This window comes from Anomaloglossus baeobatrachus, chromosome 2 (assembly GCF_048569485.1).
Source record: "Anomaloglossus baeobatrachus isolate aAnoBae1 chromosome 2, aAnoBae1.hap1, whole genome shotgun sequence".
In the NCBI taxonomy this organism is placed as follows: domain Eukaryota; kingdom Metazoa; phylum Chordata; class Amphibia; order Anura; family Aromobatidae; genus Anomaloglossus; species Anomaloglossus baeobatrachus.
Genome location: NC_134354.1, coordinates 736,948,463 through 736,970,365, shown reverse-complemented (window position 1 = coordinate 736,970,365; position 21,903 = coordinate 736,948,463). Strand labels below are relative to the sequence as shown.

The window sequence follows — 21,903 nt, the reverse complement described above, 5'->3', positions numbered from 1 at the left end:
CACACAAGTAGAGCCCATTCAAGCGTCTGACTGCTGGTTACGAGTACCGAGCATCCGAGCATGGTAGTGCTCGCTCATCACTAGTTTTGAGTATTGAGCACCTGAGCATGGTAGTGCTCACTCATCACTAGTTACGAGTACTGGGCACCCAAGCATGGTAGTGCTCACTCATCACTAGTTACGAGTACTGAGCACCCGAGCATGGTAGTGCCCGCTCATCACTAGTTACGAGTACTGGGCACCCAAGCATGGTAGTGCTCACTCATCACTAGTTACGAGTACTGGGCACCCAAGCATGGTAGTGCTCACTCATCACTAGTTACGAGTACTGAGCACCCGAGCATGGTAGTGCCCGCTCATCACTAGTTACGAGTACTGGGCACCCAAGCATGGTAGTGCTCACTCATCACTAGTTACGAGTACTGAGCACCCGAGCATGGTAGTGCTCGCTCATCACTTACGAGTATCGAGCACCTGAGCATGGTAGTGCCCGCTCATCACTAGTTACGAGTACTGAGCACCCGAGCATTGTAGTGCTCACTCATCACTAGTTACGAGTACTGAGCACCCGAGCATTGTAGTGCCCCCTCGTCACTAGTTATGAGTACTGAACACCCAAGCATGGTAGTGCCCGCTCAGCACTAGTTACGAGTACTGAGCACCCGAGCATTGTAGTGCTCCCTCGTCACTAGTTACGAGTACTGAGAAACCCAATATGGTAGTGCTCGCTCATCACCAGTAATTATAATAATAATAATAATTTTTATTTCCATAGCGCCAGCATATTTCACAGAACTTTACAATTCAGAGGGGACATGTACATACAATAAAGACCAAATTCAACAATTACCAAAAGGAGTGGGGGCTTTGCTAGCAAGATAGTGTAATATACTCAGTTTGACAGTGCGATCTAAGGGGTTAACAGGTGCGAGTAGATCAGAGATAAGATCATCAGCTATGTGGGGTGGGGGATAATGCAGACTCAGTGCAAGCCCGAGCCCAATTTAAAGGGACAGTCTCAGCCAAGGATGTATATATATGTCCTTGGTCGTGAAGGGATTAATATTCCCCTTTGGGGACTTTAACCTGTGATCATCTGATCGCTTCCGCTATATACAGCAATGTCATAGCATTGCTGTATATAGTAGTGACAAACATGACCAAGGATGTATGTATACGTCCTTGGTTGTGAAGGGGTTAAGTCTCAAATTGGATATCACATTTTCAGCACTTTTATATTTCACAGTTTTAGTATTTTGTCGGTGTTTAGTGAAAATAGCATGAATACGCCAAAAGTCACAAAATTTGAGTTGCGTCAAAACTTTTGCAACGTTTCAAAACTTTTTATTTCGGAATTCTGTCGTACAAGGTTTGATGAATTGATCCTACGTCTCCACGTGACGGAATGACTCCAAAATAAAGAGACCATTTTCCATTCGTGTTCATTTATGGACAAAGAAGAATTTCCTAAGATCATGCTTTACATTTTCTTCATATTTGCAGCCATTAATAATCCTCTTTACATGCTTTGTCCTGTGCAGCCAATTCAATGGTAAGGAAGAGACAACGCCTCCCTGGAAAAAGCCTGGAATGCTTGTAATTAGCCTGACACATTTCCTCTCCCAGTAACAGGCTGGAGAAACTGCGAGGAAACTCAGGCCACCCCCCATCCAGGACCACACTGCTCCAGTATTTCCACTCTGGAATGTAGGATCTGGTTAACCCATTTGTCTCTGTCCGACTCTGTGCAGACAACAATAATACACAGAGGCTAGCATTCATCCAGTGCTGCAAACATCTTCATAAACTAAGCACAAAGTGTCCGTCGTAAAGGCCCCGTTACACGCAACGACGTATTTAACGATATATCGCCGGAGTCACGGATTCTGTGACGCACATCCGACATCGTTGGCGACGTCGTTGCGTGTAACACCAACAAACAATGGAAAATACTTACCATATCGTCCATCGTTGACACGTCGTTTCTTTTCAAAAAATCGTTGATTGTTGAGGACGCAGGTTGTTCGTCGTTCCCGAGGCAGCACACATCGTTCCCGAGGTGTTACACGTAGCGACGAACTACAGCTTACCCGCGGCCGCCGGCAATGCGGAAGGAATGGGTGGGCGGGATGTTCGGCCCGCTCATCTCCGCCCCTCCGCTTCTATTGGGCAGCCGCTTAATGACGCCGCACAAACCACCCTTTTAGAAAGGAGGCGGTTCGCCGGCAACAGCGACGTCGCTAGGCAGGTAAGTCCAATGTGACGGCTCCTAACGATAATGTGCGCCACGGGCAGCGATTTGCCCGTGATGCACAAATGACGGGGTCAGGTGCTTTCACCAGCGACATCTCTAGCGATGTCGCTGTGTGTAAAGCCCCCTTTAGAGTCAGATCTTGAGAAGGCATTTGTGTATTACGTTGGGGCTACACGGCAACTTTGGCCATGACACCTGTCACACGATCAAGGTTCACACGGTGCCACCCCTAAATCTAAACACAATACAAATTAATCGGGCCACATTGTGCCACTGAGGGTCCTGCGACAAGCAATTTACACAAAATACAATGTAGTTACCGCAGTCACAGTACCCTCAGTGTCAAAATACGAGCTTGTTCACTTGTGTTGCGCTGCAACGTCGTTTTGGCACCGAGTGAACTTTGGTCGCATGACAGATGGTGTTGCTAAAGTTTCCATGTAGCCTCATTTATTATGCTTACATACATAGCGCCATCATATTCTATAGCACTTTACTGACATCATCTATATCCCTATTGGTAGGGAACACCCATACATTTTTTATGTTCTTGAACGAGGAAAAGAGGGCCATCAGACTTAGACACCACCTGGAGAAAATTAACTTTATTTCTCCTGGCAGCCTTGGCTTTCAGTCATAGGAATGTGGTTGCCGTGCTTTCAGTCACCGGAACTGAGCATTTCCGGCTACCTGCTCCCGCCAGCAACGAGAACAGCTGATCAGTGAGGATTTCGGGTGTCAGACCCCGGTCAATCAGACATTGATGACCTGTCATGATTCATGCATGGCTCTGCCGTGCCTGACCCGCTGCATGTATCCTGCCTCCGGGGTTTATGTCTCTTGGGAGGGGCCTGTTTGTTCTGGCCTCGTTCCGGGGGTCACACCGCCATATCTTGGTGCTGTTGCCTCCGTGACGCTGTCAGTGATATTTCTGGCTCTGCGGTGTGCTCTTTTCCTATGAGAAGTTCGCTGTTTCTTGCCCTGCTACCCAGTACTGTTTGTCCTGACCTCAGTCCACTTCCCCGATCTGACTTCCATCCCTCTTGCCTTATCTGACCTCCGTAGCCCCCAACCTGACCTCAGTTTCCACGGCCTGTCCTAGATCTCCGTTACCCTTGCCCATCTGTACCTCTGTACCTCCTACCCGTCCTTTCCTCCATATTTTCCTGTCCTCCGGTCTCCTTTCCTGTGTTCCCCACGTCCTCCCTTGTGCTTACTTGCTCTCCCGGTATCCGACCTCGGCTCTGTTCTTTGACTTTGGATAGTTTTCTCCTCGGTACAGACGTGACATCCCGGTTTAGACCCTGACTGATTGACTATCCCTGCTCTTGTGTTAGCGACCTCTAGTGGGCTTCTGTCTAACCACACTCAGGAGTTCTTTTCCTACCTGAGTTCCTGTGCCCCCTATTGGTAGCTTGACATGACCTATCCTAAGGATAGGCCATCAATTTAAAAGTAGTGGACGACGTCTTTAATGTATATTACAAAATAAATGGATATTTAGCAAAACACCTTTTGTTTTACTTTAATTTTTTAAACAAAAGTACCTATTATGGAGTGATGCTTCTTCAATGCAATATATCAATTGTATGGACCCCGACTAACATGGATCTTTAATAGTACTGGATGTAACATATGCTCTAAAGTGATCTTTTATGCCCCGTAGCGTCCAGGGTCTGGGTGCGACTGCAACTCCTGCTCTCACTATAGTTATGCCCCTGTCATGGGTAAGGTCCTGAAGGATAAACTATACTAGAAACAAGGAGAATATGGATCTATGCATCAGCCATGATTTAGCATTTTCTGTGTCGTTAGGCACCATATAATTACAGAGGCAGAAAAAGTAAATGATAAAGACTCCTTGCCAACATTGCAATGAGAATATTTATATGAAAGCTAGAGCGAACATACGGCATACACCCAGCAAAAATAATATTATCATAAATTAGGTTTACTCTAAATTACAAGACTTGGAAAACCCCAAACTCAGATCTGCCAAAAAAGCATTTGGAAGGAGGTTTCCAAAGTGGGCACTGCTTACATGGTTGTTTCCAAAACGTCCATAGACTTGGATGGAAAGACTTCACCATCCAGCCTGTGCCAGGAGGAGGCCAGCGAGCCTTTTTCCAATAAGTGGGAGTCGGAAGAAAATCTCTTTAAGACTAATTACTCTAACAATATTGGCTATTCCTTACCTAATTCCTGGAGCAATATTGATGACGAGAATTAGTGCCCTGGATCCCCTATGTTAATGAGTGGTATTGAAGCAGTAATCATGCACTATTATATTCATTTTCTATGGAAGCGGTAATCACGCACTGTCACGGGGTATATGGAGATGGGACAGGGGCCTCTAAACTGGCCCTCAGACTAGCGACCCTGTGCTGTCCCTTATCTTGGGGGTAGGTTTGATGGTAACCAGGTCCGAGCCCCCAGCATGGCCCTAACTCCTCTCTGGGCCCTGATCTTACTCTCCCTCTCCCCAACCCTCGGGGTGGGCCGGTAAATGCAAAGACGAAACCCAGTCAAAACAACACAGACAAGGGAAAACTGAAACTTGTACACACAGCACTCAACACACACAGGAAAAACAATATGTGTACTGGGGAGTAACAAAAAAGGGGAGGACGTAATGTATAACAGGGAAATACACACGTTACTCAGAAGCGCAGCACGGATAACTATGAACAGGATAACCACCAAGACCGGGATCGCAGAAGCTATCATCGGCAGATACAGGAAGAAAGGCATGCTTACTATAGGGAGGAGACAGCTGCACTTGGCAATCAGCAACCTGAGCATTTAGATCCTGCTCACCAGTCTACAGGGATTAACTCCTGAAGAGCTGCAGACCAGTGAACCTGAAGCAGCCTACGCCCGGCTCTGGCTGAACAATCTAGAGGCCACAAGTTGCTTGCCAGACTCTGTAGTGTGAATAGAGCCTGATGCCAATGTGCCAGCAGGTGTGTGCAGAGCTGAACATCACATAACACTATCGCTTCAATACACCCATAGAAGTCAATGAAGCTCAGGGAACTCGGATGTGATCCTTGGACCCTCAGAAATTATACATTGATTGCCTATCCTGCCGTTAAAGAAAATCCAAGACCAAATAGATAGTAATCGTGATCTTTTATTCGGCTACGCATTTCAGAAATTATTCTCCTTCTTCAGAACCAAAAATTCCATACATGATTTTTTTGTCCTGAAGAAGGAGAATAATCTCAGAAACGCGTCAACGAATAAAGATCACGATTCCTCTCTGTTTGGTCTTGGATTTTCTTCAATGGCAGGGAGGCGTTTAACCCTTTTCTTGATCTGCACTTATCTTCCATCGGTATCTGCAGCAGCCATTGGTACACATTTATACGGTGTTTTTGACTTTCACAAATACTACAGGTGAGCCTTCCTCATCCCTTCATATCCACTACTCTGGTCGAGTAACACCCTATGTGCGCTTTTTGTCTCCCTTAATTTGTGTCATAAATACGTAAACTTTTTGTAAATGCTGAGTTCTGCTGAACCTGTTGGATTTCCTATTTCTGCGCCTCTTTGTTCTCGAGATATGGCCTCTCTTCCCTTTATAGGAATCTAGTATTTTAGCCAACCGGGTGTGGTAATCAAGAAGCCACACAGAGAAGAGTTGTGGATCACAGAAAGTTGGCTTAAAAGTAGATTTACATACAGGGAAGAGAGGGTCATATCAGGAACAGAAAAAGGCACAGGCACAAAAAAACAAAAATGCCGGATTCAGGAGAACCGCACCATTTACAACAATTAGAAAAAATATTTATGGCAATTGACCACTCCTCTTTAAAACATAAGAGACTTTGCTGAGAGAATTGCAGTTCCCCAATTCCACTAATGAAGAATGATACACATTGTAAAGGCCCTGTGATAGGCAACTTTTTTGGTCACTTATTCTCCTTTAAACAATGGATTTCAACCTATAAACCACCAGCTGCAGAGAAACTCCATCTCCCAGCAAGCCCGGACAGCTGAAGATTGCAAGAAATGGTGGTATTACTGCACAAGACCATACAAAGTACAACTTTTTCTTGGCTCTCACACCATCGGAGCCCTGGTTCGCCCATCTGTCAATGTTCACCTTTTTTACATTACAGTCAGCAGATAAGTCATGAATTGGAGAGAAGATATTCAGGGAGGAAAAGGGGGGGAAACGTACAGAGGAACAGGTCCACCCCTGGACTATTGTCAGTCAGCTTCCTCTGACATTACTAGCATTGATGAAATGTTTGTCACGAAACACTAGGACCTCTCTATGTTTTCTTTTCCAAACTCCAGATGGCCCCACCAACAAAACAAATCCCAAAATGTCCTATCGTCGATCTATGAACCATTTCACAAGCTGGTGTAGGAGAAATAGCTCCTGGAGGTGTACATAGCTCCACTATCAATCTCAAATAATCCTGGCCAAAATGTTCACTTTTCATGAGAATATTGAAAACTCGATCCCTCAAAATGAATGTCCCTGTGGGATCATTACATGGTCTTTACGTATGGGGGCAGAAGTGAAGCATAACGCTTGGCCTGGAAGAGCAAGGTACCCTACTAAGCAGCTGCTATGTAACACTAGCGATCAGTAGGATTCATAGCGATAGGGTGGTCTAAACACTCTTGGAGGAATCTCGTTTTTGCCTAAAGTTGTTTACAGGATTTGGCGATATATACAGCTTGTAAATCTGTTGACACACACTGTTCCTAGGATCTGAAGACCATAACATTGATTATAGTAACGTGTGTTACTATCCCATATCCTCATATTTCAATGAGTACATAGGGATATAAATGCATCCTGGCTTTAATGGTTTAAAGCTCATTAAAAGGGTTGTCTGGGATTTGTAAAGGGGTGGTTCACTACACAGCATAGGGGCCGCACATTGCTTTGAACCTCATAAAGAAGGCTTTTTCTAAATACTTTGTTTAGTCAATTTTACCTCTGAGCGGCGCTATTGCGGTCTGCTTATCCCCATCAGATGACCCCCCCCCCCCCGGGCAACATGACCTCTGGGATCCGGTGAGGTCACGTCAACTTCAAGTTGACCCGACATCACCGAGGTTGGCCCCAGTCTTTGTGAGTCACTGGGCTGTGGGCAGACTTTCACCGCTCATCACAGCCCAGCATCTTTCCTGCTTGTGGTGCTCTGCTGTGAAGGAGAGATTGCGTGAGATGCTGGGCTGTGACAAGTGGTGACACACCACCCACAGGCCAGTCACTCATGGAGACTGGAAAGCTTGCGGAGACACGATCACATGTTTCTCAACGCTGGCAAGAAACTAGCCAGGTCTTTCACCAGGAAGAAACAACCACGGGAAGGGCAGTCTCCAGTCAAAGAGACCACCTATGCCAAACATGGTATCCATCCACAGAGAGCTGTTTCGGGGTATTTGCCCCTCATCAGTGTGGAGCAGGAAGCTGGCTAGTGGGAACATTGCCAAGTAGAAGACTACGTAAGCAAGGATGGTTGACCTTAGGGAGATCAACATCCAACACCGCGGAGACACCATCACGTGTTTCCCAACGCAGAGATTCTAAAGCAATGCCCCCTGGGAAATATAAATATTTCCCAGGGGGCATTGCTCTAGAATCACTGCGTTGAGAAACACGTCATGGTGTCTCCGCGGTGTTGGATGTTGATCTCCCTAAGGTCAACCATCCTTGCTTATGTACTCATGGAGACTGGGGCCTGACTCGGTGATGTCGGGTCAACTGGAAGTTGACCCGACATCCCCGGATCCCAGAGGTCATGGGGATGGAGGATGGGGATGAGTGGACTGCGATAGCGCTGCTCAGCAGCACAATTCAAAAAACAAGGTATTTGAAAAAAGCCTCCTTTATGAGGTTTAAATCAATGTGTGGCCACTTAGGCTGAGTAGTGAACCACCCCTTAAAATTGATGGCCTATCCTTAGAATAGGTTATCAGTGTCTGATTGATGTGGGTGGCTCCTCCGACAATCAGCTATTCCCAGTTGGAGTGACAGCGAGAAGTGCTCAATTGCAGAGCTCCATAGCTCCATCGACTGTATAGTGGCCACGCTGGGTACTGCACAGCCACCCCCTATTCGAATTAGTAAGTGGCAGATCTGAAGTACCCGGCCTGGGACACTATGTAGTTAATGGAGCAATGCCGCTCCACAACTGAGCCCTTCCAGCCGCCGCCACAACCGGGAATAGCTGATTGGCAGAGGAGCCAATCTATCCTAAAGATAGGATACCTAAGCTGCAATGCCCTGCACATGAGGTAAAAGACATGGCTATATCAGGAGAACTATACTACATTTCTAATTGGAGGTATTTGCTAATATTCCTTTTATTACACCTGCTACATATTGGGATAGGAGATGGGAATACCCATTTAATGATTGGTCAGCGCAGGTCAAACATCATCATATATTCTATATAGTGTAACTGAGCTCTCCAGCTGATGCAACACTACAACTCCCAGCAAGTATGCTCTACTTGCCGCAGGCAACAACTGGCCATATACGAGTTGGAAACCGCTGCTCCGAAGTGAAGAGGCGCTATACATAACACGGCCATTTGCTCCAGACTGAATTTATATTTACTAATTAACTCATAGATGCACTTGGAGACTCCAATCAAGTGAAAAACTTCTAAAAATGCAACTCGTGCCACAAAGATCAAAGGAATGGCGGAATGCAGTCAATAAAAAGAAAGATAAGCCAACACTTAAATTCCAAGAGCAGCATGTAATGCACAAGACAAGATCTAGTAGGTGCAGACCAGCTTAGTGTGAAAACATCCCGGCCATTCTAGATTCCTCTTGAAGACCCGTCTCGAGACCTTAGACTTTAAATACCCCGGCCTCTGGAATGCACTGGGATTAGCCCGGTTTGGATGGAGACTGCTTTATCTTTGGAAGAGAATTTGTACACACTGGTCAATATATTTAAATATCCCCCACTCTCCATCACCGCAGTGACTCTTTCCACTGGAAACGATCGCCCTATGACCAGATATGCTATCCGATGTCTTGCAGAATGTGTGGTGCCCATTCATTTCCATCCAAACGTATTTTGCGCTGGTCAATTATTATATCCGACACAATGATCCGGATAATAATTTGCCTACTATTGAGAGCATCTGATTATTGACTCGCTTGTGGCAGGACTCACTTAGCAGCTTTTTTTTCCAAAGATGTTCACAGGTTGCATATTACATTGCAGTTCTACTCCCCCTAAAGTTAATGGGTGGAGTTGCAGTACCACACACAACCTGCAAACAGGTGTGGTGCTGTTTTATAAAAAATAAAGACATGTTTTTAGAGAATAAGGATCTGATCTGAATAAAACAGGGGCCATGCTGGCCGATATAGGACAGATTGTCCCCGAACCACGAGATCATCAGCCTACATAATGATTTAGTAGAACATTTTGGTCATGGAGGGTACTAACCATTCTGTGGATATAATTATGCATTTATCTAAGAAGTGCCTGTAGCATACCTGATCACAGCCCACTTTCACCAGGTCCTGCAGCATTTGTCTATTCACCTCTACCGTTGCAAGGTTTCCAGATTCATTGGCGAAAGGTAGGAGGGAGTAGCGGATCTCCCGTAGAGCTTTCTGGTAGGGTGCAAACTTGGCCGGCTGTCGCAGCTGCTGCTGTTGCTGTCTTCCTGCATCTTTCCCAGGAAGAACTTTGGAGTCCATTAGGCCATCATTGGCAGGTCCAATAGATACACCCTGAGCCAGCGGTTTGGATGGCTGTTTCAATCCCTCACGAATATCCTGCAGTCTTTGCCTGCTGTTTCCAGAATACGTGGTGGTGGGGAACGTTTTTGGCCTCATGGTGAATCCAGTTTAGGGTATTCAGCAGGGAGTTAATTTATAGGGTTGGATTACCATTGGGTGTCCATTGATTGTGGCGCGACCACTCACAGGCAGTGGGAAGATCCACATTCTCAACCTGAAAGAGAAGATACGTAAAATAAATGGTGTTACAAGTACGCAAAAATCACGGGCATGGTGATGGATTTTATAGCAAGTAGCCCTCAAATTGTCTACTGAGATTATGTACAGAGGGCATGGTGATAGATTTCATAACAGTTGACCTCGAATTGGTTACTGAGATCATATACAGAGGGCATAGTGATGGACTTCATAGCAGTAGCCCTCAAATTGGTTGCTGAGATCATCTACACAGGGTATGGTGATGGATTTCATAGCAGTAGCCCTCAAATTGGCTACTGAGATCATGTGCAGAGGGCATGTGATGGATTTCATAGCAGTAGCCCTCGAATTGGCAACTGAGGTCATGTACAGAGGGCATGGTGATGGATTTCATAGCAGTAGACCTCAAACTGGCAACTGAGATCATATACAGAGGGCATAGTGATGGATTTCATAGCAGTAGCCCTCAAATTGGCTACAGAGATCATGTACAGAGGGCATGGGGATAGATTTCATAGCAGTAGCCCTCAAATTGGCTACTGAGATCATGTGCAGAGGGCATGTGATGGATTTCATAGCAGTAGCCCTCGAATTGGCAACTGAGGTCATGTACAGAGGGCATGGTGATAGATTTCATAACAGTTGACCTCGAATTGGTTACTGAGATCATATACAGAGGGCATAGTGATGGACTTCATAGCAGTAGCCCTCAAATTGGTTGCTGAGATCATCTACACAGGGTATGGTGATGGATTTCATAGCAGTAGCCCTCAAATTGGCTACTGAGATCATGTGCAGAGGGCATGTGATGGATTTCATAGCAGTAGCCCTCGAATTGGCAACTGAGGTCATGTACAGAGGGCATGGTGATGGATTTCATAGCAGTAGACCTCAAACTGGCAACTGAGATCATATACAGAGGGCATAGTGATGGATTTCATAGCAGTAGCCCTCAAATTGGCTACAGAGATCATGTACAGAGGGCATGGGGATAGATTTCATAGCAGTAGCCCCCAAACTGGCTACTGAGGTCATATACAGAGGGCATAGTGATGGATTTCATAGCAGTAGCCCTTACATTGGCTACTGAGATCATGTACAGAGGGCATAGTGATGGATTTCATAGCAGTAGCCCTCAAATTGGCTACAGAGATCATGTACAGAGGGCATGGGGATAGATTTCATAGCAGTAGCCCCCAAACTGGCTACTGAGGTCATATACAGAGGGCATAGTGATTGATTTCATAGCAGTAGCCCTCAAACTGGGAACTGAGATCATATACAGAGGGCATGGTGATGGATATCATTGCAGTAGCCCTCAAATTGGCTACTGACATCATGTAAAGGATAAACATGGTGGCCAGCGCAGAAGAAGACTCAATAGAGAAGCATGGAATAGATGAAGAACAGGATGCATGAAATGAATGTCAGATTGTTGCCAGGCATAAAAAGGTACAAAATGCAGGCACCGACAATGACACCTTCTCATTGTTTTCCATGAACAGGAGAATGGTTGTCACACGGAGCAGCTCAATTAGATGTGCCGCCAGAGGAATGTACAAGAATTCCCATACATGCCTTCAGGAATAGGAAAGAGCAAGTAAAGCCAAGTCTGTGTATTCCTGTCCGCTTAATAACATACCTGAAATATCTTGTGTGTTTATACTAAACTAAACCTTCCAAGCATGCAGCCTGTTTAACCTTTACAGAAAGCAGACGCTGCTTAGGACAGTGTTCGCTCTCCATCTTGTAACTTGCAGATCAGCTTCTCGGGGTGTATTCACATAGTGCTTTTTTGCAACTTTTTTTCCACGTGAAAAACGAAGAATGTTGGAAGGAAGGATGGTGCATGCATTCTGCGTATTTTGAATGAGTTCTTTTTAGGGTATGTGCACATCTTAAGTATTTGGTGTAGAAATTTTCTGCACCAAATCTGCATCTTCTGGGGGAAAAACCTGGTGCATTTTCTGTGCTTTTTTTGCATAATGAGTGAAAAACACTGGCAAAAATGCACCAGAAATTGACATGCTGCAGATTATTTTCTGCACCAAATCTGCAAGGAAGAAATAAGCAACATGTGCACATCGCTTCAGGATTCTCATTGATTTTGCTGGCATAAGGATAGGCATGCAGATTTGTGATAACATCTGCACACAAAAAAAAAAAATGCATCAAAAACTAAGTGTGTGCACATGGCCTTAAGGTGTTTGTTTCTTTTTGTGTTCAATTGAATAGGCATAAACGCAGCTCGAAAAAAAAATAAAAAAATTAACCATGTAAATGAGATTTTAGAGATCTAATTTAATTTGTTGATACAGTATTGTAAAACAATGCACAATAAAAAAAATGTTATGGGTGAACATTTGGCTTTTTGTAAGGCCATGTTCACACTAGTGTATAAAACAATCGTCCGATTTTAATCCAGAAAAACCCCCCAGAAAACTCATCTGTATTGTCATCCATTTTTATATATTAAAAGGTTTTAAAATTTACTAGAACATACCGTATACAGTGTCCTATGTTAAAGGAAACCTGTCAGGTGCAATATGCATCCAGAACCACGAGCAGTTCTGGGTGTATATTGCTAATCCCTGCATCTAGTAGCATAGATAAAGGGATCTTTAGAAAAAGTATTTCTAAAGATCCTTTATGATATGCTAATGAGCGCAGGGACTAGTCACAAGGGCATTATTTCCCTTGGCTAGTCGGCCCCCTTAGCATGTTAGTACACCCCTGTGGGCGTGCTGACATGCTAATGAATGTGCAGCGTCAGCGTCAGAGGATGGTCAAGCTCACCTCTCTGCTGCCATCGCATCAGAGTCCTGGATTTCAGCTCATTGCGCACTACATGGGTTGAAGCCAGGATATGTACACCCGTCTTCATAGTGTGCATGACGGAAAGTCCAGGATCATGTGCTTTGAGCTGAAATCCAGGAGTCGGACATGAAGGCAGCAGAGAGATGAGCATGACTATCTTCTGCCGCTGCGCATTGATTAGCATGTTAGCATGCCCACAGGGGCATACTAATATCCAAAGGGGGCCGACTAGCCAAGGGAAGTAACGCCCAGGGGACTAGTCCCTGGCCTCATTAGCATATCATAAAGGATCTTTAGAAATACTTTTTATAAAGATCCCTCTATCTATGCTACTAGATACAGGGAGAGTTAGGCAGGGGTTAGAACTATGCACCCACTACTGCTCGTGGTTCTGGGTACATATTGCACCTGACAGGTTCCCTTTAATAATGATAATGTATCTGTAAAAATCAGATGCTATACAGATGATCCATATTGGATCAGATTTGTTTTTATGCTCCCATAGACTTGAATGGATAAATCTCACACAAAATATGGAAGAAACTAGTGCATGCTACGATTTCGTTCACGGAGACATACAGTCCATTGGGGGAAAAAGAAAACTGTCATCTGAACAGCTCAATAACATTGGTATTAGTGCGGTCTGTGTTTTTTCTTTTTTTTATCATGGAGAGCACTCGGAACAAAAATACGGTCATGTGAACATAGCCGCACAGAGATAATCAGTCAAAAAGCAGTGGATGTGGTCCAAGTGGGGCATCATTTTACATGAAATAAGGAATATGAATTATAAGAACATTTATTCAGTTTCATCAGATCCATGAGGCTCCTCAGAGGTGATGCTGTTCATTCAATTATGGACATAAGAAATAATCTAAAATATTCCCGAAGGGAGGTTGGAAAAGTCACACCACAATCATAAGAATAGCTGGAATTCTTATGAACGTTGCGAGGAAAGCACTGAGGTTGCATGGTGTTTACCACCAAAAAAAGCCACTGTAAAAACCCAACCCAATTGTTCTGAAGGATTTTCATGAAGCATAGGATACTTAGCGCCTATGCACACTGCCTTTTTTGATGCGTTTTTTTTGAGAATCTGCACCAAAATCTGCATGCCTATCCTGAAGCCAGCAAAGTCTATTAGATTTCTGAAGCTTGTAGATTTGATGCAGATTTTGGTGCAGAAAAAATCTGCAGCATATCAATTGTTGGTGTGGTTTTTTTTCTGCATTGTTCAGCCCTTCCAGTCATTGACTTCACTAAAAAAACAACATGGAAAAAAAACGCATTCGTTCTTTGGTGAGTTTTTCTGCCACAAGGTGCAATATTGATGCAGAAAATCTGCCGCGTGTGCTCATACTCTTAAAGGGGCTTTACACGCAACGACATCGCTAACAAGATGTCGTTGGGGTCACGGAATTCGTGACACACATCCGGCCTTGTTAGCGACATCGTTGCGTGTGAAACGCACAAACGACCGCTAACGATCAAAATTACTCACCATATCGTTGATCGTTGACACGTCGTTCTAATCTCAAATATCGTTGCTGTTGCAGGACGCAGGTTGTTCATCGTTCCTGCTACAGCACACATCGCTACGTGTGACACTGCAGGAACGAGGATCAACATCGTACCTGTGGCCGCCGGCAATGAGGAAGGAAAGAGGTGGGCGGGATGTTCCGGCCACTCATCTCCGTCCCTCCGCTTCTATTGGGTGGCTGCTTAGTGATGCTGTTGTGACGCCGAACGAACCTCCCCATTAGAAAGGAGGCGGTTCACCGGCCACAGTGACGTCGCTAGGCAGGTAAGTATGTGTGATGGGGACTAACAATGTTGTGCGCCACGGGCAGCGATTTGCCCGTGACGCACAAACGACAGGGGCGGGTGCTTTCACCAGCGACATAGCTAGCGATGTCGCTGTGTGTAAAGTGGCCTTTAGGCAATGTTCACACAGGGGTTTTTTTGCAGCAGTTTTTTTCCTGAACAAAATCTGATCTTGTGGCAGGATGTCTCCTTGGAGTCATCTGCAGTTTTGGTGTGGTTTTTGTTGCGTTCTTTGTGGTGTTTTTTTGTGGCGTATTTGCAGCGGTTTTGATATACTGTGGATGGTTTTAAGTGCAAAACCATGGCAAAAACGCTGCAAAGAATTGAGATGCTCATTCTTTGAAAAACGCTGCAAAAACCAAGGAGGTTGACAAAACAAACAAGAAAAATCCGGAGGCGATTTGTGTGTGTGTGTGTGTGTGTGTATATGAGATTTCAGAAATCTCAGACTTTGCTGAGACTGTGAAACACAGCGTTTGATTAGCAAGTATTTGCATAAAACCAAAGCAAAAACTGCAAAAATGTGCTGTGTAAACATAGCTTAAGGGCCGCTTTACACACTACGACATCGCTAAAGCGATGAGCGAATTTGAATCGTTGCAAAAATGTTCAAAATCGCTAATCGGTGACATGGGAGTCCATTCCCAATTATCGTTGTTGCTGCAGGTACATGTTGTTCGTCGTTCCTGAGGCAGCACACATCGCTATGTGTGACACCGCAGGAACGAGGAACATTTCCTTACCTGCGGCCGCCCGCAATGCGGAAGGAAGGAGGTGGGCGGGATGTTACGTTCCACTCATCTCCGCCGCTCCGTTTCTATTGGGCGGCCGCTTAGTGGCGTTGCTGTGATGCCGAACGAACCGCTCCCTTAGAAAGGAGGCAGTTCGCCGGTCACAACGACATTGCTAGGCAGGTAAGTAGTGTGACGGGTCCGCATGATTTTGTGTGCCACGGACAGCGATTTGCCCGTGACGCACAAACGATGGGGGCGGGTACGCACGCAAGCGATCACGCGTGTAAAGCGGCCTTTAGTCACCTCCATTTCCTAGGTCCTTTTTTGTCTATTGGATGGGTCTATTTGACTAAAATTAACGATGGGTAAAAGCCATCCCACCACAACAAGGTGTTCCCCAATCTCGACGATCCTATCTTCTAATATTAAAGCCTCACATTATGTCATCCGACCTCAATTTAGATGGGGAAGAGCAGGACCACTGCAACTATACCAATATATGCTCCGGCTCACTTCTTTGGTTTTGCTGTAGTTTCTTGTGTATAGTACAAACATGGGCTTGGCTTCCCCTTTTTGAGCTGGCGTCTATAAAGCGTCCCGTGGTCGGGTGTTCGAACAGCCGGGCCCCGATCCTGCTCTGCACCCATCAACATTGAGGTCTGTTGAAATAAGCTGTAAATTTAATGTTAGAGAAAAAGACCATCCCAATTGGGGCACACCTTGTCACGGTGAGATGGTTTTTATGCTTTTTTTTTTTTTTTTAATCAAAAACTGTGTTTACCAAGTACCCTATGTTATTTATGTGTATGGCACTATTACTATTTACTTACTGCAAGGTATATGCTCATTTTAGGTTTTGTCTATTAAATGGCCATAGTGTGAACATGCTCCTATTCATTGCATGTAGACCAACTTATGCTCCGGCTCACTTGTCTGATTTTGCTCAAACTAACGATGACTTGACAAGATGATTTTGGTGGGAATTATATCTATATATATATACACAATATGGGGGTCTCCTCGATCTATCTTTACAGATGTAAGGGCAGAGTAAAATCTCACATTGGACTGTAACACCACCAAACTATTTGTTCTCAGGGGAGATAAGCTGTAATTTCTGGTGGCTACTTAATCCCCTCGCCCCATTACAGTGGTTGTCTGGCGATAAAAAAAATTAATATATAAATAATAATAATAATAATAATAATAAATACATTCCTATTTATCTTTACTTAGAAAATCACACTCATTCGTCTAGGCAGCTAATTATTGTAGAACATTACCATTGTCGCCATCTTATTACACTAACAGAAAGCTGTATATAATGGTAATAAGACAGGAACCTGTGAGCAAAGGCAGGAAGATTCACTGCTGTGACCTGGAGACAACCTGCACCACATATTGTCAAGCTATGTCCAGGTCACAGCAGCTGCTTAGCAATTAGAAACACAGTGTAGACAGCAATGTGAGCAGCCTCTTCTTACCTCAGCACATCCAGTATTAGATCAGATAGACAGGTTGGACAGCTATGTGACCAGCCTCTCCTTATCTCAGCACGTTTTATATCTCTGGAATTAGATCAGATAAACATGGTAGATAGAGTGAGCAGCCTATCTCACCTCAGCACTGCTCAGATCTCTAGTACTAGATAATATAGATATAATGGAAAGCAGTGTAAGCAGCATCTCCTCATCTTAGCACTTCTCATATCTCTAGTACTAGATCATACAGACAAGGTGGACAGTAGTATGATCAACCTCTCCTCACTTTAGCATAACCCATATCTCTAGTACTACATGATATAGACATAGTGGACAGCAGTATGAGCAACCTCTCTTCATTTTAGCATCACTCATATCTCAAGTACTAGATCATATAGACAGAATGGACAGCAGTGTGAGCAGCCTCTCCTTACCTCAGTACTGCTCATATCTCTACTACTACTACTACATTGTACAGATAGGGTAGACAGCAGTAGCAGCAGCCTCTCCTCACCTCAGCACTGCTCATTTCTCTAGTACAATATCATGAAGACAGGTTGGACAGCAGTATGAGCAACCTCTCCTCACCTTAGCATCACTCATCTCTCTAGTACTAGATCATTTAGACAGAATGAACAGCAGTGGGAGTAGCATCTTCTCACCTCAGCACCGCTCATATTTCTAATACTATATCATATAGACAAGGTGGACAGCGGTGTGAAGGGTGGACAGCAGTGTGAGCATCTTTTCCTCAATTCAGCACTACTCATATCTCTAGTACTACATTATGTAGACAGGGTGGACAGCAGTGTGAGCAGTCTCTTCTTACCTCAGCACTCCCCTAAGTTCCAGTATTAGTTCAGATCAACATGTTAGACTGGAGTGTGGCCAGCCTTTTCTTACCTCAGCACCACTAGTATCTCCAATATAGACAGGATGGACAGCAATGTGAGCAGCCTCTTCTTACCTCAGCAACACTGGTATTTACAATACACAGGATGGATAGCAGTGTGAGCAGCCTAATTTTACCTCAGCACAAGTGGTATCTCCAGTATTAGATGAGAATAGCCTCTAAGGGTGTATTTTGATGAAGGGAGGCGGCGGAGCCTTATACTGCACATGCTCACACAAACACACATCTGTCTTATTAACATGCTAGGATAATTTCTATAAGTGTAACAAGATTTTTATACACAATAGTGAATACCTTCCTTCAAAAAATGAGTGTGATTTCCAATTTAAAAAGCAATTAGGAATATATTTTTATTGACATTTTATTAATGTATTTTTTTATTCCTGGAAAACTCATTTATCAACACAGGCATGCTTAGCTGAGCTGAGTGTGCATGTTTATGGGGCCGGGCGGAATAGGAAAGGAATTGATGTCAGCCAAACATGCATTCGGCCAAAAACTATGTCATGCGTGTGGCCAGCCTTAGAATTATAACCAAAGAATCAAATATCAGCCCCATCAACTCTAACACTCCGCCAGAATGAATAAAATATGTATTTATATCACATTTAATGTGACTTAATGCGACTAATACACAGATTTATACTGCGAGCATTGAAAATCGATCGTTTATTATCCTCCAAACTACTATATACGGTAGGTTATAAATCTCCCCCAAAAAAGAGCGCAAATGTGATCTAAGGGGAATTCCAGCTCAGAATTACTTTTTTTAATACAGAAAGTCACATTGCACTCTATAAAGTAAGTGAACCCATATGTCACAACACATTAATTTGCTGAAAATCTGACTCATTTTTCAATCTGTTTGGTCCCTTTATGGTTTCACATTAGTAAAATGAGACGTCACCAAAACATTAAAAATGTTAAACGGTATTGTATGAAGTAGCGGTAATAATGCACAATACAGCACACGTGCAGATACATGTTATCCTCCATCCACTTCTAGTCCTAGTCAGGTCGGCGAACAAAAGTGCGATAATTAGAGCAAAGTAAAGCGCGACGGCGCTCGACGTTGTCCTGTTTTCGTCACGTGCCCTATTAATAATAAATCATATCGGCGGCAATCAGGGATATACTGCGGGGGCGGCTTCTCTGCAAGGAAATGTTTAATTGAAGCCTTGGAAAGGAATATGAAGAACATATGCTGCGGACATCCTTCGGTACAAGACAGCGGGGATAAGCCTGTGCACATCTTCTTCCAATTCCATCCATGCAAGGTATTTCATGGGCTTGTTAAAGGGTCAGGTTAAAAACACATCTGGGCTAAAATCTGATGAAAACAGGATCACAAAGTGCCGTCACCTTCCACGCTATAAGACCAAAATGGACAGCGGCCAACTCTGCAGTATTGAGAGGGGTCAGAGAAGTCCGCATACCTGTGGTCACTCGAATAGATGTGTGATTAGACTCGTATTCCTGTGAGTCAGGCACTATATTTAATTTTTTATTATTTTTTTTTATGAAGAAAAATCCACATATGTTTTACAACCGAGTATGATAACCGCCATATAACTGAACAATAAGCCTGCGGAATACGTGACGCTGAAGGTCTACAAGTCCCAATGTACCAAAGCGGTGGAAAGGCATGATGTCAACTGTTGGTATTCAGTTCTTAAGTGGACCGGGATTGCGTTACCTCTTCCCAAAATCCATAAAAAGGCTACTCTCGGCTTTCCTAATAACCTTACAAGCCTTAAACAACCTCCACCTGTTTACTCTATTCCACATAAATGTGGCCTCCAACATACCAAAGCGATCAAAAGATATGATATCAACTCTAATTCTTATGGGTTTTCAGGTCTTAAATGGACCAGGACTGCGTTACCTCTTCCTAAAATTTATCAAAAGTCTACTCTTGGCTTTCCTAATCACCTTACGTTCTTCTCATACAAGCCTTAATCAACCTCAACCTGTTTACTCTGCTCCATGTAAAAGTGGCCACCAACGTACCAAAGTGGTCGAAAGGCATGATGTCAACTATGATTCTCATCGGTTTTCAGGTCTTAAGTGGACCGGGACTGCGTTAGCTCTTCCCAAAATCCATAAAAATGCTACTCTTGGCTTTCCGAATCATCTTACAAGTCTTAAACAACCTCAACCTGTTTACTCTGCTCCATGTAAAAGTGGCCTCCAATGTACCAAAGCATTCGAAACAAGGTATGAAGTCAACTCTAATTTTCATCGGTTTTCAGATCTTAAGTAGACCAGGACCACGTTACCTCTTCCCAAAATCCATAAAAAGGCTACTCTCGGCTTTCCTAATCACCTTACATTCTTCTCATACAAGCCTTAAACAACCTCAACCTGTTTACTCTGCTCCACGTAAAAGTGGCCTCATGACACCCTGCTGTTAATGGAGTTAAGCAGTCCGAGGACGTGTCCGGAGTGTTGACAAATTGGTTTCAAACGTGGCGAACAGAACAAGAGAGAGTAAACTACCTCGTACACGTTACCTTGGCTCGCCTCCCAGCCTTGGCTGTACCACTTTCCAGTTAATGGCATGGTAGTTTCCTCCATAGAGGGACGCTATGAAGAGACTTCTATGTGACAGAGTAGGGGAAGAAAATCCGAGGAACAGGACACCTCCTTTCTCTTTGGGAAGTTGCTTAAAGTTCCTCCTTCACCTCCTCCTCTTTCCTCTTGGCGTCAACTACTCAGTCACAGAGGCACATTCCAAGCTGGGGAGAATTTACAGTCCGATTAGAGACTCTTAGGAGAGGAAAAAAAAATCCCCATGTGCATCTCATGCAGCAGGAATGAACGGGGCCCGGGCGAGCACACTAACTTATTATTGTGTTTTGGAATTTTTTTTTTAAGAAACCACAGTCCATGCGTATACGATTAGGACACATAAACTATACACAGTATATTAAAAAAGTGAGTACACCCCTCACAGTTTTGAAAATATTTTATTATACCCTTTGATGGGACAACACTGAAGAGCTGCCACTTTGATTCAATGTAAAGTAGTCAATGTACAGCTTGTATAACAGGTTAAACGTGGTGCCCTCTAAATATCACAGCCATTAATGTCTAAACTGCTGGCAACAAAAGTAAGTACACCCCTAAGTGAAAATGACCAAATTGTGCCCAATTAGCCATTTTCCCTTCCAGGTGTCATGTGACTCATTAGTGTTACAAGGTCTCAAGTGTGAATGGAGAGCAGGAGTGGTAAATTTGGTGTTATCGCTCACACACTCTCTCCTACTGGTCACTGAAAGTTCAATAAGGCTCGTCATGACAAAGAATTCTCTGAGGATCTGAAAAAAGAATTGTTGCTCTACATAAAGATGGCCAAGACTATAAGAAGATTGCCAACACTCTGGAACTGAGATCCAGCACGGTGGCCAAGACCATACAGTGGTTTAACAAGACAGGTTCCATTCATAAAAGGCCAGAATAGGTTGACAAAAGAAGTCGAGTGCACGTGCTCAGCATCATATCTAAAGGTCGTCTTTCAAATTAGATGTATGAGTGCTACCAGCATTCATTGCAGCAGAGGTTACAGGGGTGTAGGGGGTGGGGGGGGGACAGCCTGTCAGTGCTCAGGCCTTCACACTGCATCGAACTAGCCTGCATGGCTCTCATCCCAGAAAGAAGCCTCTTCTAAGGATGATGCACAAGAAAGCCCTCAAACAGTTTGCTGAAGACAAGCAGAGTAAGGAAATGGATTACTGGAACAATGTCCTGTAGTCTTATGAGACCAATATAAAACTTATTTGGTTCAGATGGTGTCAACTGTGTATGGCGGCAACCAGGTGAGGAGTACAAAGTGTGTTGCTTACAGTCAGGCATAGTGGTGGGAGTGTCATGGTTTGGAGCTGCATGAGTGTTGCCAGTGGATGGGAGCTACAATTCATTCAGGAAACAATGAATGCCAACATA

The 21,903-nt window shown here is 44.2% G+C and overlaps 1 protein-coding gene across 2 annotated transcripts in view; it reads right to left on the bottom strand.

Annotated features, from left to right (window-relative positions):
- The window catches only part of LATS2 (large tumor suppressor kinase 2), a 92,689-nt gene that overhangs the window by 56,208 nt on the left and 14,578 nt on the right, over nt 1-21,903 (bottom strand). The window contains exons 1-2 of one of the 2 annotated variants that reach the window (XM_075337398.1): nt 20,472-20,597; nt 9,743-10,205 (exon numbers count right to left, since the gene is read on the bottom strand). In XM_075337398.1, the coding sequence (XP_075193513.1) occupies nt 9,743-10,087 (345 nt within the window). In that variant the 5' untranslated portion in view covers nt 10,088-10,205; nt 20,472-20,597. Of the gene's footprint in view, nt 1-9,742; nt 10,206-20,471; nt 20,598-21,903 lie in introns of those variants that run through there. The other variant, XM_075337397.1, reaches the window with a different exon arrangement.